The 17,265-nt window shown below is 38.2% G+C and overlaps 1 protein-coding gene across 2 annotated transcripts in view; it reads right to left on the bottom strand.

Annotated features, from left to right (window-relative positions):
- Positions 1-4,644: 4,644 nt before the first annotated feature.
- The window catches only part of Parp9 (poly(ADP-ribose) polymerase family member 9), a 32,532-nt gene continuing 19,911 nt past the window's right edge, over positions 4,645-17,265 (bottom strand). For both annotated transcript variants that reach the window (XM_020167992.2, XM_020167993.2), the window contains exons 8-11: positions 16,141-16,530; positions 12,500-12,639; positions 11,722-11,896; positions 4,645-5,450 (exon numbers count right to left, since the gene is read on the bottom strand). In XM_020167992.2, the coding sequence (XP_020023581.1) occupies positions 5,071-5,450; positions 11,722-11,896; positions 12,500-12,639; positions 16,141-16,530 (1,085 nt within the window). In that variant the 3' untranslated portion in view covers positions 4,645-5,070. The remainder of the gene's footprint in view (positions 5,451-11,721; positions 11,897-12,499; positions 12,640-16,140; positions 16,531-17,265) is intronic.

Consider the following 17,265-nt stretch of genomic DNA (forward strand, 5'->3'; position numbering starts at 1 on the left):
CCCCACTTCATTGTCTACTTAAACCTGTAACTCATGTCTGAACCCCAAAGACGGGCTGACTGCTTGCTCTGCTCTTTCCCACAGTGTATCTCAAGCTGTGTAATAAATCTCCTTTCTCTACCCTTCACCATGCTTTTTTTTTTTTTTGAGGGGGGGAGTGTATAGGGGCAAGTGGCCAGACCTGACATGTGGAATCCCAGGAGTTTGGGCCTTGGGTCCAAAACTCTGGTTTCAGTCTGGTAAAAGCCAGTTTTTTGTTTATTTGTTTTTTCCAGTTTACCCTTACTCTTAGGTAGAATATAATCCTTGAGGTCCCAACCAAAAGTCTAGGTATTTATTATGGCCTCTCCTCTTTGGCAGGGCCTCCTCAGGCCCATGAGATAGCCAAAAGCTCTGCTCAGTTTTTTAGCCACTGCTTTTAGAATTGGTAGTTACTATAGGTTTAGAAAAGCAACAGCAAAGGTGTGGCCTTACAGCTCAAGTGGTAGAATGCCTGCCTGCCTAACAAGTGGATAGGCCCTGAGTTCAAACCCCAGTACCACCAAAAAAAAAGGAAATGGTAAATGTGAGGATCATCTCTCATAGGTTTCCTTTTCTTCCACCCAGGAATTCTCAACTGTCTTGGTACTTCTCCAATAGCATTTTTTAATTTCTCCAATTGCCCTTAGTGGTGGAAGGGTTGATTCAAAGCAACTGTAGGTAGGTCATTTCTGAAAGCATTTCTTATATGCTACTCTTACAAAAATGTTGGCATACCATATGTAATATTTTATATGTTAATGCCTCTATGGCTATATCTTTTGTATATTTCTGACTATCTTTTCTATTTTAAATTATAGGACAGTTATTTTTGCTATCACAAATAGTACTGTTACAAGTATTTTTATACATCTATACTTTATGCAGGGAAACTGCTATATCCTAGTACATTTTTTCTTTGCAGAATTCGAATTGAACCCAAAGCATCATGGATAGGAGGTTAGCACTCTACCACTTGAGCCATATACCCTCAGCCTTTTCTTTGTATTTGGTTGAGACAGAGTCTCCATTACTTTGTCCAGCCTGGCATTGAACTTCCCTCCTCCTAACTCCACCTCTGAAGTAGCTTGAATTACAGGCACACTCCACCATATCCAGCCTACGTTGCACTTTTAATGTCATTAGATGAGGTAGACAGAATTCTAAGACAGTTCTAATGAGCTCTGCCTCTTGGTATTGCTGTGGATGTCCCTACCCCTCGAGTGTAGATGGGACCGCTCACTTACTTCTAGCCAATAGAACATGGCAAAGATAATGGGAGACATCCCGTGATGACATTTCATTATATAATCTTTGTCTTAGCAGACTGGAGCTAAGGACTTTCCTGCTGGCCTTGAAGAAACAAGTTATGTTGTCAGCTGAAGTGGTAGGTAACCACAGATGGCCTTTTGAACCTGACTGCAGCTTTTAGCTATCAGCATGTTAGAAGCCAGGGCTCTCAGTCATTCAACCACAAGGAAATGAATTCTGTCAACAGCCTGAGTCTGAAAGAGATTCATCCCCACTCAAGCCTCCAGATGAGAATACAGACTGACCTTTTGCTTTATTGCAGCTTTGTTAGACACTGAGAGGAGGAACTAGATAGCTGTGCATAGTCTCCTGACCCACAGAAACTGTGAGATAATAAATTCGTGTTAAGCCACTATGTTTCTGGTAATTTGTTACATAGCAACAGAAAACTAATGCACTAGATATTGCTGAATTATTTCAGGAAGTGATTATACCAATTTATATTCTGCGAACATTGAATTAGATTCTCTTTATACACATACTTGCTAACATTTGGAAATGTCTGACTTTTAAATTTTTGCCAATCTAATAGGTGTGGAAGTAAATAAAAAAAATACAAAGCACATATATATTTTACTTGAACATAAAATATAAAAATAGATATTCACTTGAAATTATGTATTGTCATGTTTCTTTTCTGTTATATATATGGTATTACTTAAACAAAATAGCAATAGGACTAGTTAAAAGTGGCAACTAGTAATAATTAGAACAAGTACCAATTACACAAATAATTGGTATAAGAAAAATGACAATATTTTCATGTTTCTCTGGTGTAGCGATTTATTGTAATTCATTATATAGTATTTAAATTTTGTAGGCTATACTATATTCTTAAGGCATATAAATTAAAATTTTTTAAAAGAATATAAATACAATAGAACTAATTAAATAGGTATTACCCATATTAAAAATAATCACTTGTTTCTGTCCCATGATGCAGTGGAATATTTTTATTCTTTCTGCTCTGTTTCCTTTGTCATTAATACTTCTTGAACTGCCTGGAGCTTTGGGGAACCCCTTTCTTTCGGTTTAATGATAAAACTGAATACAGTCAAACATAAAATTAATTTTGATTTGCTGCTGTGCTTTTCTGCCTGCATTGCCCTGATTTCTTTTGTCAGTAAAAGGTAATGGCATTAAACTAATTTTTCTCTGAACAAAAGTGTTTGAGTATAGACTATTTAGGATCCTATTTACTAGCACAGCAGTTTTTAAGCTTGTGAGAATTTATTTCCAACTCTACAAAATGTTCATCCACTTGTATGTACATTCTGTCAACCAGATCCTTTACATCTACACATTAACATGTAAGCTGTCCATATTGAAATGCCTATCACTTCTAAAACACTCTGAAGAGCACTGTATACAAGTTCAATCTCTTCTCCACAAGGAAAATGTGTTTATAGCATAGATATGACCTGAAATTGGAGTTAAATTTCAAATAAGCTTATAGTTAAGCAAAGAAATTCAGAAAGTTCCATTTAACTTGGTTGCTTTTTTCTGGGAACATTTTTTTAAGGTTTAAAAATAAACTTATTTTCAAAAAAATTAGTTCTTTTTTCCTGTAGGCTGTTAGTTGCAGCCTACAGTAACATCGAACAACTCCAGTTAGTTCATCCTTCTCTGTGCTCCTTATCGCCTCTTCAAAGACAATTTGTCCTCTTACTCTCAACTTTACGCCACAGGCCTCATATACATATATGTAGACACCTCAGCTGCCATATCCCACACGTAAAAATAGCCATCCTATGGCTATTCCTTGTGTATTTGTGTGGTGTTGGGTATCAAACCCAGGGTCTGACACAGGCTAGTCAAGTCTCTACCATACCCCCAAACCCTTTGGCCATTTTTTTTTTTTTGTCAGTACTAGAGTTTGAACTCAGGCATACTTGCTAGGCAGGCCACTTGAGCCATGCCCCCAGCCCTTTTTGTCTTAATTGTTTCACAGGTAGGTTCTTGCATTTTTGCCTGGCCTTTGACTATGATCCTCCTCCCTGTAGCCTCTGGCAAGCCACCACATCTGGCTTATTGTTGATGTGGAATCTTGCTAACTCTTTGCCCCAGTTGGCCTCAAACTGTGATCCTCTCAATTTTTGCCTTCTGAGTAGTTTGGGATTATAGGAGTCAACCACTGTGCCTAGCTCCTTTTGGCCATACTTGAAGCATAATCCACCCATAGGAAGGGAGTCCTAGGAAAGAGACTTAATTAGACCCTGGAAATAGATCCAGAGCTGTTTTAAGTAGGAAATTTAGGGGTTCCAAGTACCTAATGGGTGACTTGGAACTTGTGAACTGAGTAGTGAAGGCCCCAGATGGACCCATTCTCTTGGCCTTGTGGACTCCTTGCTTTGTGTTAATGGATCCAGTTAGAGGAAGGCCAGAATGGGATCCTCTCAAGTAAGGGACAAAGGCAAGGAACCTTTCAAAGCAGAGGATCAAGACAGAGCCCTTCTTGCTCAGAAACAAGGGGAGTACTATACAAGACAATCAGCTTCTTTCAGCAAAGAGAATACAGCCAGGCATGGTAATCTTAGCTACCCAGGTGGCGGAGGCAGGAGGATCACACGTTCAAGGCCAGCCTGGGCAAAGGTCGTAAGACCGTATCTCAAAAACAAAGACTGGAGGCATAGTACAAGTGGTATATTAGTGCTTGCCTAGCAAGCATGGAGCCCAGGGTTGAATCCCTAATACCGGGGGTGGGGAGGGGGAAGAAAAAGGAAAATGCAGGTTAAGGTAAGACATGGAGGAGAAGGATGTATTCTATACAAAATGCTGAGGATGTGAGATTAGGAGAGTTCATAAGTACAAAGATATGAATTTGAAAGTACATAATAGATACATGATGAAATTAGCCTCATTACAAATTGAACCTTAAAGTCAAATTTGAACCCAGTCATAGTGGATTCAGCCTTTATAAAAGCTATTTTCTTTGCCTAAAATACTCTTTCAACTCTACTCTTGATTTGCTGCATTCCTTATGGCCTCACATTGAATTCAGTTCCTTTTGGAGGCCTTCTCCCAATTCGTGTTCAATTTGTTTTTGCCCCTCTTAAATTTTTCAAGGAATTTGTATTTCTCTTTTGTTATACCTAATCACACTTGTTAAGTTATCCATAACTTCTTTTTCTGATTAGCACCCAGAAAGTGACTGAAACACTTCTAGTGGTCAGTTAAGTACTTGGTGAATCAATACTTAGGATACATGGTGCTTCAGTGGATTGCTGACTATAGCTGACTCAAAACTGAGTATCAGTCTTCTGATATTCTTTGATTTCATATTACCTCATTTTACAAATAATTATTCAGAGTCAGTTACTTAGGCAAAGGTGATTTATTCTGATAGCCAAAGCACCTGATAAAATTCTCTAGAAAATTTAAAACAGTTCTGTTGTCCTAATATTTTATACAGCATTTTAGAAAATAAAAGGTTTAGATTATATACCAGAAAAATCTCTTCATTACATGTAAAACATTCTTGCTGTTACTTATAGTAAAAAAGATGAAAGAACAATTGCAAGAAGGAACAATCATAAGAGTGTTGTAGTTGTTATCTATCTATCCCAACTCCAAGAGACAAAGATGAAGGCACTAAGATGCTTGTATATGACTGGTCCCTTCAATAGCCCAGTCAGTCCAACCCAGTTGACATACTCAAGCCCCTCTTTAAACAATTGATGGTCATTATTTGGTTAGTTTCTCCAAAGCAAGACCATTCCAGTTGTTAAAATGGTATGGAGATTAATCAACAGGGCTGCCACTTGTAAATTTTCCCCAAGGCTTGTATGAAGAGCTCATCACTGGTCCTGATGAATAATCCTTTGGCCATACATGATCCTGGATGCAAGTCCACAAATATAGGGGCATGGCCTGCATGCCACTAAAAATAACGAAGGTTTCAGGGCTGGAGACACTGTCAACCACACTGTCATGACTATCTATGGCTCCAGGATGCAATGGTGGGGGGACAATATTTAACTGCTTACCCCCACAGAAGGAACCTGTGAGTACTTCAGCCTCAAACACATAGATAAACCTATCTGTGCCAGAGGTTTTCTTGACCTTGTCTGCTAGGTTTCTGAGATTCTTGGTGAAGTATATTCCAGCTCCATATTTGGGATCTAAAAGGAAAACAATGTTTTAAAGATTATTATGATCTAGCACATGATATTGCCAATTTTGGTGCTCAAATGTATTCTCTTACTAGCCCTTCAAATAATCACTTTTATCCTGGTCCCAAATCCCTAATCTGTAGCCAAGACACCCAAAGACAAATTATCACAGACATCAGCAATATAATAATAGTTTATATTTGAATACACCATTTGAGTTTATAGAGAATCTCTGGCTTTCAAAGCATTTTAACATAGATAAAATAATTAATCTATAATTTGAATAGTATCTCCATTTAAATGATGAAAAATCTGAGATTCAGAGATACTATGATTCAAATTAACATTAACCAAGCAGTGGACAAGCAACATAATAGAAGAGAATTTCTGTTTTTCTTAGAACATTGCTTGATTTCTACAAGGTACAAGTAGAGAATATCTCTACAACTCTTGAAAATGGTATCTAATAACATAAGCTGAGCCATGGACAGTATTACAAGAAAAACCTGTGTAAATACAGAGAACGTTAAGCATGCAGATGTTCATGTTTCATTATTTAGGAGCAACCCCAGATCTGGGGACAGGTATTGTGGAGCAGGTGTAGGTTATCTACTCTCACCTGAGAATCTACACATGCAGTTTCTTTTTTTTGGGGGGGTGGGATTGGGATTGAACTCAGGGCTTCCCAAAAAGCAGGTGCTCTACCTCTTGAGCCACATCTCCAGTCCAGTTTGCTCTGGTTATTTTGAAGATGGAGTCTCATGAACTATTTACCTGGGCTGGCCTCAACTGCAATCCTCCCGATCTCAGTCTCCTAGGTAGGTAGCTAAAATTATAGGTACAAGCAATTCGTGCCTGGCTATGCACATACTTTGATCTAGGTTCATGCTTACCAGGAAGTTTTCCACCCATCAGTCATTCTGGAGACTATGATACTAAGAAGGAGATGCTCAATTTCAACTACTAGAATGAATAGTCTCCATTCTGGTATATTGCCTGTACTATCTCTTCTGGAGTATCAATAATACTCAAGAGCCAGGCATGGTGGTACATGCCTGTAATTCCAGCACTCAGGAGGCTGAAGTGAGTGGATCAAGAGTTCAAGGTCATCTTGGGCTGAGTGGATCAAGAGTTCAAGGTCATCTTGGGCTGCATAGAAAAGACACTGTCTCATAAAAAACAAACCAAAAACTCAAGAGGCTAAGGGCCAAATTCTGAACCTCAGGATAAACCTGTTCCTCGCCCCTTCTAGGTCCATTAAAGGGATGGGGGCAGGTAGTTCAGTGGTAGAGCACATACTTAGCATGTACAGGCCCTGGTTTAGTCCTCAGCACTGAAAAAAAAAATCTCAGAGGGAAAAAATGCAAACTTCTTTGAAGCTATATCCTCGTTCTTTCCTTTCTTCCTACCTTCCTTTCCTCCTCCTCACTTTTTTTCTACACTTAACCAAAACACTGGTTTAGGCTATAGAACAGCATTGAAAAATAGAAATGCAATATGAGCCACATATGTAATTTTAAATTTTCTAGTAGCTACATTCCAAAGGTAAAAAGAACAGATGAAATTAATATTTTTATTTAACCTATTAGATTCAAAATATTATTCCAACATCTAATTAATATAAATATTATTAGATATTTTACATTTTAATAGCTCTTTGAAATGCAGTAAATCACAATTCAGATTAACCACATTTCATGTACTCAGTAGTCACATGTGGTTAGCAGCTATCATATTGAATAGGGCAGCTCTAGAGATTAAAAAATGACTAAGACATGATCCTTGTTCTCACAAAGGGAATTCCTTGCATGTAAAGAGATAAAAGTACAATTCTATGTGGCAAGGTAAAACTTTGAAGAAAAAAAAATCAAAACGCTTTTTTCCTTGATTTTTATTTCTCCTCCATTGAGGTTTTTGTCAGTACTGGGGTTTGAACTTAGGGCCTCACACTTGCTAGACAGGCACTCTACCCTTTGAGCCACCCTGTTTTTGTGTTGGGTATTTTTGAAATAGGACCTCTCAAACTATTTGCCCAGGCTGGCTTAGAACCATGATCTTCTTGCTGCAAATTACCTCATGGACAAAAAAGAGAGAGTTTAGAACAAACATCTGTATATATACACATGTATGTATACATGGCATATAACTGTTTTTAATTCACAGTAGAGAATATGGCCTTGAAATTATGACTTACAGAATTTTTGAGAAAAAAGTGGCTTTTGAACTAAAGATTTTTACCTGGGATTGGGAGTATGAGAAGGGGCTCACTTCATTCAAGAGAATGCTGAGAGTCAAGATGAGGCAGAAAAAGCAATCTCAGAACAACTGGAGGGATTCCCAGGGAAAAGGGGATGATTGCCTGCTGCGCTGGGCGCACTTTCTCATCTAGGCTGTGCCTGAGTGGAGAGTAGCAATGGCTGAGGAAAACTCCAGGACAGGTGAGGCAACAAGACCCTGCATTCAACTTGGAAGTTACCCAGACTCAAAAGATTCCTGCTGAAGGAACACAGACATAGTCTGGGAAGGAATTTCTTCAGCATGAAAAAGACAAGGGTGGGTCATACAGATACTACCTAAGTGCAAAGGGCCCAGGTGGAAGTTAATATCAAAGCTCAGGGGGTGATTTATCCAGCTGAGGGCACTGGGAGATTGAGGGCAGATGGGAGCCAGGAGCCAGGCAACTACAATACTTCTCCCACCATTCAGATGACTCTCAGAAGGAAGAGGAGAAAAAGGGCAAAACCATGCAGGGACTGAATTCAAGCTGAAGGGACTAAGAAATTTCTAAAAATGACTACGTTCATCTTGAATTGTCAAGATAGAGTTCTCCCTATCTTAGGACATGGTAGCATAAAAGCGAGGTTAAGTTTAGTTACAGAGCCATAAAGAAAACAAGTCCCACACCTGAGTTTTGCAGGTTTTATTATTTGTTAAAATTGTAAGTGTTGTAACAAAGGGATGGATAATGTATAAGGAGCACTGAGGAGGAAGCAACTCACTGGGCCTGCAGAAGTCCAGGAAGGGACCAACTAAGAGATGCCAATAGAGCTCTGTCTTACAGAAAAAGCAGCAGTTTGAGTAACTCCAGAGGGTGAGGATAGAGGTATTCCACATCCAAAGGCAGAAAGGCATGAAGACATTCAGTATACAGAAGAGAAAATGTCTTGAAATTCAGATTTTCCCAGTTATGTTTTCTAAAAGGAGAAAAATTCATGACTAGAGTGTTAAGGAACATAGAGTGCAATGAGTCTGGTGAAATAATATGGAGGAAGGGCCCTAAATGTTCAGCTAAGGGTTTTAAATTTTATATATTATAGGCAACTGGAAATACAGATATTGGGCAAGCATGTAATTTTTTAGCAAAATAATTCTGGTGGTAAAGCATAGATTAGATAGAGGTGTGTTTCGGGGCCAGGCAAGGACTGATAATAGTCTTAATAGCCTAAGGGAAGATGAACTAAAGCAGTTAGGAAAAGAGAGATGAAGTTGGGCTGAGATCTTTATGAGACTGAATCACTTGGACGAAGCTAGCTACCTGGATATAATAAGGGTAAGGCAAAGAGAAGAATGGAGAATGGCAAAGTTTCAGGCTTGGGAGACCTAGTTTGTAGATACTGGTGGTATGCCAGTTTACAAAGTATCAGAAAACAAGGGTCTACTTCTTAGGGAAAAGCAGGGCCAGAAAAAGAACTCAGTTTAAGATGCCCTTAGAACATCTAGGTAAAGATGTTCAAAACAGTGTAGAATATAGGGAAGAACAGAAGAAAGGTATAGGGTTAGAATTAGAAATTTGTAAATTCTCATCATAGAGGTAATAGTCGAAGCTATGGGAATAGGTGCAATCATTCAGGAGAAAAGAAGAAAAAGAAAGTAGATTTCCTTCAGAACTTGGGAAAACACCCCCATTTGAAGTATAGGCAAGAGACAGACTCACTAAATTATAAGGGCAAGAACTCTATGGGTTTTGTTTATTGCTATACCTCTTGCACTTCTAGCACAAGGCCTGATTCATAGAATTTGTTTAATAAACAATTGTGGAATGAATGAATATAATAAGGGGATTGCAAATGTGTAGGTGCTTTATTGCTGCATTTAACCAAGTCATATAAGCAAGAGATGAACTCAGAATGGAACTGGCTGGAATGCAATCACAGATATAAATAAATAAATAAATAAATAAAGCTTTGCTAACAGAAGCCCTCTCACTCTATGGTTGGCCATCTAAATTGCCTGACAGTGTGATAATTTAGAACATTGTAAGGCTTTTGAAAAAAAATGCTTTTATCCTCCAAATGAGAATATATTCAGGATGATAAAATTAGTGACTCCTGGCCTGTGTTGCATCATCAGTTTAGAGTTCTCACCATCCCACAGAAATGAGTCTCCAATGACACAGTGCACATTATAGGTAGTATCTTCCCACAGAGTATATTGTCTGAATTGCCTCCCCCTGGCAGACAGTAGGTCTAGAAATGGCTGAGGGTTACAATATATAAGGAAGACTTTCCCAGAGTGCAAATAAGGGTTTTATTGCACTCTCAGAATAGGGAGCCCTCACTAGTGCTATCTAGCAACATGTGATAAGTGGTGTGGGCCAGTGACTGTTGTGTTTTTCTTCTCTTTTAAAACAGGAGTTTTCACTGCAATTTTTCTGCTCCTTCTTATATCATTATCTAATAAGTATATAGAGGCAATACTTTCCCTTTATACTTTAAGACAGAACTGTTTGAACTTGAAGCTGATATGAAATTGGATAATTCTGTGGGACTGTTTCTTGGAGAGGATGGTATAGGTCTGAGATGCTTTGGGAGAAAAGACATGTATAGATGTTAGGTAGGAAATTAGCAATACTAGTATGAGAATGAAAAGAGGGACCCTACCACATTTGGAAAACAGGAAGATAGTGATGATCTTGGAGTCATTTAAGTAAAAGTGGTGGTGAGAGAGAGAAGGACTGAATGAAGAGATGTCAGTTAAGGAGCAAAGGAAGTAGATTTAAGACTTTGGAGTACCTGACTAACAAGCATGAGGCCCTGAGTTCAAAATTCAGGTACTGCAAAAACAAACAAAATATTACAAAAGTGATTCCAAAATGTAGGAAAAAATAATCGCAAAACTTTGGCAATGAAGGGAGGGACTACTCTGATCATCACTTCCTTGGTTATACTTAAGACTTCTTGGTAGGGATTCATCTATCTATTTTACTCCTCAGGAACCATCTATGTACAGATTTTATATATTTTTTTCTTTTGGTGGTACTGGGGTTTGAACTCAGGGCCTCATGCTTGGTAGACAGGCACTCTACCACTTCAGCCACTCCACCAGCCCTTTTTTTGTGTTCAAGATAGGGTTTCCGCAAACTATTTGCCTGGGGCTGGTTTCAAACCTCCATCCTCCTGATCTCTGCCTCCTGAGTAGCTAAGATTACAGGCATGAGTCACCATTATCTGGCTCATGTAGTTTTAACCCCTGCTATTGCCTATGGTCTCTCTGGGACAAAGAAAAGACTATTTCCAGAATCTTTGCAGTCTAGAAACCAAAACTCTCAGAAGTATTTATATAACAAGGATCATACTACATGTTTCAAGAGTTACATATTTACTGCACCAGGTAAAATTAAGCTGCATTCCTAGGTACCCTTCCATGATTATTACCAAAATTCTTAGCCTCCTTTGTAGAGATATAAAGCCAGCATTTTTCACTGGTGACTGAACAAGAAAGGGGGCAATATAGCAACTAAGTATCTAATAGTTTTGTACAACTGAAAAAAAACATGGAAACTACATATAGAACTACTATGGCTGAGAAAGACCTTAAGATGTTACATACTTTACCTGCCACAAGATACCTAATTCATTCACTAATAAGACTACAGGAAAATAAAACAGATGAAAGAGAAAAAAGACTGTTTCCTAAATTTAGAAAAATGGCATTTTAATTAAAGGCTGAAGATGCTTCAGTGGTATTAATAGTTTTGTTCAGATAGGTAAGCCAAGTTAAAAAAAAGAAATCTCCAGCATGCTCCCTGCAAATAAGGACACAGAAACAGACATGAGAAAAAACCGTGAACCACAGGTCCTACTGCTCACACTCTCACACTGTAAAATCTATAAACTAAAAATCAAACCACAACCCTTTCCAAAAGACTTCAACTCTAAAGCCCAGAAGAAAATGATCCCTTCCCTACAGCAACAAATGCTTTCAGTGGTGAGCCATCTGTGATGTCTGCTTGCCAGTACCTACTGAGTGCAGTCTTGAGGATGATGGGGCTGACACCTACCATAGGGAGCTGTGTAGAATCTGTGAAAGCCAACTCTGCACACCACATCAAGGAACTGGTATGGGACTTGCTGGAACAACCTGCGGCTCATAGGTTTGCACTGGGTTCTCACTTCCATCATTTTCTTCTTCCTTTGGAAGGCAGTCATGAGTACCACATTGTCTATATTCTCCACCTAAACTCGAAGAAAAGAGAAAGAGACTGGAAATTGCTATTTAAATTGCCTCTTGCACTGCTTCAGAAATAAAGGTGCTTAAGAGCATATTATTTTGCATGCAACTTGCTTTTCATATAAAGTCGCATGAGACTCTCTCCTGCCAATAATCCTCTCCTAATTTGACTTTTATCTCTTCAAAATCCTCTGCTCCTTCTTTGATAAATTCACTTAATAAAAATTTACCGAGCAATCACTAGTAATAAAATGGTCAACAATGGAGACATAGTGTCTGCCCTATTAAAGCCCATGGTTTAGTGAGACGTAAAAATAGGTAAACAATTATAATACAGTGTGGTAAATATCATTCCATTTCTTCTCTGTTTTGTTCAAAGATGAGCAGATCATTTATATTGAATGGGTCTTGAATCTGTATTTGTGTATGTTCTGACATTATTTCTACCTCCTGATTCCAACTGTACCCCTCGTGCCTGTCCTCCTGCCAGTCTTACCCTGGGATTCCAGGTCACTGAGCTGACAGTTACTGGCAGGTGAGCTTTTCTATTTTCTGCAGAACCAAGTCAATAACAACATAAGCCAGACTCCCCCCTCAATTAGGCATACCTTTACAATCTGCAAACCACATTTTTCAAACTGTCTCTTTCGATCCTGAGTCTCTTGAGATGAAGGCGCTGGATATCGACAATATATGATCTTTTCTACCCTTTCATCCTGTTTTTTCCATTGCTGATCACTTGATACTCCTAAAAAATGAGTAATACAAAACCTTATCTGAATGCTCTGTGAGCAAGAAAAAGCTTTTAAAGAAATTTAATGAAACAAATTCAAGAAATTTAGAGGAAGAGATTAGCTCAAAGTATGCCTTTTATTATACAGGACATGTAAGAACTACAATAAGTCATAGGATAAAATAGAGGTGTAATAAATTTGTCGTTGGATGATCTGGTTCATGAGGCTGAGGGAATATGAGAAAAAAAAAGAGCATTAATTATACTTTCTCCTCCACAACCAATGCTGTAGTGGTGATAAATGATTATGTTGCTCATAGGAAGCATTTATATTTCTGGCTAAGATCCTATCAGCAAAAAGAGAAAGAATAAAGAAAAGATAAGGGGCCGGAGGTGTGACTCAGCAGTAGAGTACCTGCTTTGCAAGTACAAAGCCCTGAAGTTCAAACCCCAATCCCAACAACAACAACAAAAAAGAAAACACAAATGATGGAAAATAGTTAGCTATTTATGTGACACTTCAAAGTTCTCAGATTTCATTTCTTTACCTTATTTGATCATCATAAGACCACCACTGAAATAATTAACACAACTTTATAAATAAAAGCCCAATAAAACAAAGCAAGTAAGTAAAGATCTAAGATTATAAACCTGGCTTTCACTGGTGCTCTCTGTAACAGACAAGGCAAAATACTGAGAACATCATAACACCCAAGCAAGAAGAGCAAAATTTAGAGATTAAAAGTCTCCCTTTCTTGTCTTCGTATTTTCCTGTTTCCTTCCTCCTTTCTCCTTTCCTTTGTTCTTCTTTCATTTTCTCCTTCCTTTTTAAAAGACAATAGACAACTCATTTTTGTCCAAGTGAACTCCTTACTCAACTAAGCATACAGGTAAACAAATGGAAGCCAAAAATAACTGGTTTATTTCAGTTTCATTTAAGAACAAGTATACTAAAACGACACTTATCTAATCGAATGTACTCAACTTAACTATGAAGATCAGGTGTTAAATTCAGAAAAATTCACTGGAGGGCCAAGTTGTAAATCAGAGAAAGCAAGAGGAACAAAACTCCACAGAAGAGGAGCTCTAAAGCCCAAAAACTTCAAATGAAGAGACTGTAAATTAAATTTGTAAACTGGAGGTGTGGCTCAAGCAATAGAGTGCCTGCTTTGCAAGCATGAAGCCCTGAGTTTAAACGTCAGTCCCACCAAAAAATATATATATATATTAAATTTGGAGACCAATAGCTCACACTTATAAAGTTCAATATTAGAATTCGGTTCTTGAATTCAAGAAACATTAACCAAGCACTGCCTACAAGCCAGGCAGCTGAGCTGGGCACTGGGGACCCACAGACCCACAAACTTCTATCAGAAGTGCTTACCAGGAAGAATTAAAAGTATAGCATAAAAGAGAAGTGATGTATAACTTATTTTTTTAAAAAAACTTTTATTGTTCTGATGTATATTTGATGTTCATATAATAGCATTTCAAAGTTGTCCATTTTTTAATAATGTAAATTTTAATCCTAGAGAAGATGAGTTTGCAGGAACCTCTGAAATGCTATGTGAAGTAATAAGCTTAGTCATCTACCAAAAATGCCATCTTGCAGGGGAACAGGGACTTACATGACCCTTACATCTCCTGTTCTCCTGAGCTGACAATAGTATCAGTTTAAATATCCACATTTTTCATGTTTCAGAAACTAAGTAGAAATCATAATCTTGGTTCCCATACTTGTGTATTATTTTTAGCCATGTATTTTTTATTGTTGTGCTGGGTGGGGGGACATTGTAGCATTTACAAAGGTTCTTACAGTATATCAAATATATCATACTTGAATTCACTCTCTCACTGCTCTTTCATTCCCCTTCCCCTGATTCCTGGAACAGTTTCAACAGGTATCATTTTTTTTAGCCACGGTTTTTAATACTGAGTTTTCTGTGGATGGATATGATATTTATTGCAAACTCACACTCACTTTGACCATCTCTTCCTGAATTATTTTTAGAGACAGCAGGTAAAAGTAAGTTATCCTTTGAAATTTTGCACTGAGTTATCAAAGTTCTTACTAAATACTTTCTCCACATTAGAACCAGATCTTTTTAACATACAAATCTGATCTTATCTTTGCTTAAAATCCTTCAAGTTTCCCAATTTGATTAAGGAGAACTCTGAATATTTTCATGTGATTTATAGTCTTGTATAATCTAGACTTAGCTATAATATTACTTCTTGAAACTCTCCTTCTTTGTCCGTTTAACTGCTACTTATTATCCAGTTCTCCATTTGTAACACCTCCTATGAGAAGCCTTCTGACCTTCCAAGTCTGCATAAAGTGTTTTCCTCAGTGCTCTAAGAGTACTTTCACCTTTCTCTGTCATAGCTCACCAGCTTGGTTGTCAGTATTCCCTATTAGACTTTGAGCAGATAAAATTTATACTCCTTTTGTATACCTAGCACAATGCATGACACATAACATAGTACAATACACAATAGTTGAATAAATGAATGAAATAATCTTTTGTCTTCCAGAGTGGCATTTTATTGTTTTATTTTGTGTTGCTATTTGTGTTGTTTTGAGACGGGGTCTTGCTATTCAGCTCAGCCTAGCCTGGAACTCACTAAGTAGCCTAGGCTAGCCTCAAATTCACAAGCCTCTTGCCTCAGTCTTCAGAGTGCTGGGATTCCAGGCATGTTCCACCAGCCAGGTTGGCATTTCAGATGGTACAATTTCCTAGTTACCTCTAGGGCTCTGTTAAAGGGATCTCTTCAGGTCCCAATTCCCAGTTTTTCTGATGAGTTGAATAGGAGATGCTTAAATGTATCTCATAGTGCCAATGAACACTTTTGTTGGTGGCAGGACTCAAAGAAAGAAATTTTAAGACTCCTGGTTGGGCATGGTGGTACAGTCTGTAATGCCAGCATTCAGAGGCTGATGCAGAAGGATTGTGAGTTTCAAGGTTAGCTTGGGCTATATAGCCAGACCCTCTGTAAGAAAGAAAGGAAAGAAGGAAGGAAAGAGGGAGGGAAGGAGGAAGGAGGGAGGGAGGGAACGAAGGATAATATATAAAAATAAAAAAATAAAATGAAGGAGAAATAAAACAAAAAAAAAGGGAAAGACACTTCAGTGCTTCTAATGCTACCAGCAACAAATAAATAAATAAGTGGAATTATCTAAATTTGAATGCTTCATTTGCAGAATTAGGAATATATTTTTTCCCCCATGACTTGGGCTTAGCTTAGGCTTTCCAATCGTCTTTTAGGCAATCCATGTCATCATAAGTAAATCTAATCATGAGCATATGTGCGTGCTTTCATTTATTAATAAATAACCCTGACGGAAGAAAGAGAGCCAAAAATGGCTCATAAAAGTTTATGACCTAACACAATCAGAATGGTTTGCTTTCTCTTCTCCCAGTCTACCTCTTAGCCACACATTTACAGACATACTCATGCCCCAGAGAAGGAACAATTGGGAAAGCTAACTTTTTAACTTAATAGGAAGTTACTCACCAGAAAAGATCCATAGGGCTTGCTCACTTTTTCTTGCCACTTCTTCTTGAACATTATACAGCATACTTTCAATATGCATAACAACATCAATGAGGTCAGCCCGGGCTCCTTTAATCTCTAAATTTGCCTTTTTTGGACTGATAACCTCTGAGATGGAGACTCTCGAGGTTGTCTGGAGCTGAGACAAAATGTCATGTTCCTTTTTCCCAAGATAGAGAATATGATTATTTTCAATGGTGCAGTGATCCTGGGAGGTCAGTATCTTTTGGATCCATGCTTTAGCCTCAAACATCGCTTCCTTGTTGAATCCCATCAGACTGATGGCAGGAGATCCAGCTTCAAGTCCATTTCTTCTTTGTTCCTCTCTGGTCCATAGGGGAACTGAAGTATCTATCATAACAACCATGGAAAGATGGTGGGTTTTCAAATTGTGCAGAGCAAAACACCATGGCCAGTGTTGCCAAAAGACATTGTTACCATTGTCAGCAGTAGCAGCTCCAATTATGGAACTATCTCTTAGGCTACACTGGATATAATGAGTATTTTACAGCCTCCTTCGGAGCACAGTGTTTAGCTCACAGAGTGTTGGTTTTATCATGTCTGACCTGTGTTGGCATTTGTCAATTCACGGGTGAGTTCTGATCTCACACTGGATATTAACTATTGTTTCCTGCTGAGTGGGATTTGCCTCTTGCTTCTACCAGGTTTTAAAATCTAATAGCTCTGAAAGCTACAGTCTCAATGAATGAAAATTACTTCTTAAAAAACAACCAAACATGAATTTGTGATTGTGAAAACAATACATGTTTACTATATCTTATCTTTGTGTGTGTCAGGACCTCCTGCTATCTAAGGGGTAGGGCTGGTGGCACTCTTTTCCATCTCCGCAGTAAGCATTTAAGCTTAGCTGCTGCTACTGGTACTGGACACGCTGTATCCTAGCAGAAAAGGAAGAGGACTGGATTCTACCCACCCATCTGTACTTCCTCAAGAAGTAGAAAAGACTTGCTGATAAATTGAGGTGTCTCTGAAATTCAAGTTGGAAAAAAAACCAATGGACTAGTTTAGAGAGAATTAATAGACAATGCACTATCTAGAACAGATAAAAAATCTCCTCAAATCATT

Source organism: Castor canadensis, chromosome 5, assembly GCF_047511655.1.
Source record: "Castor canadensis chromosome 5, mCasCan1.hap1v2, whole genome shotgun sequence".
Classification (NCBI taxonomy): domain Eukaryota; kingdom Metazoa; phylum Chordata; class Mammalia; order Rodentia; family Castoridae; genus Castor; species Castor canadensis.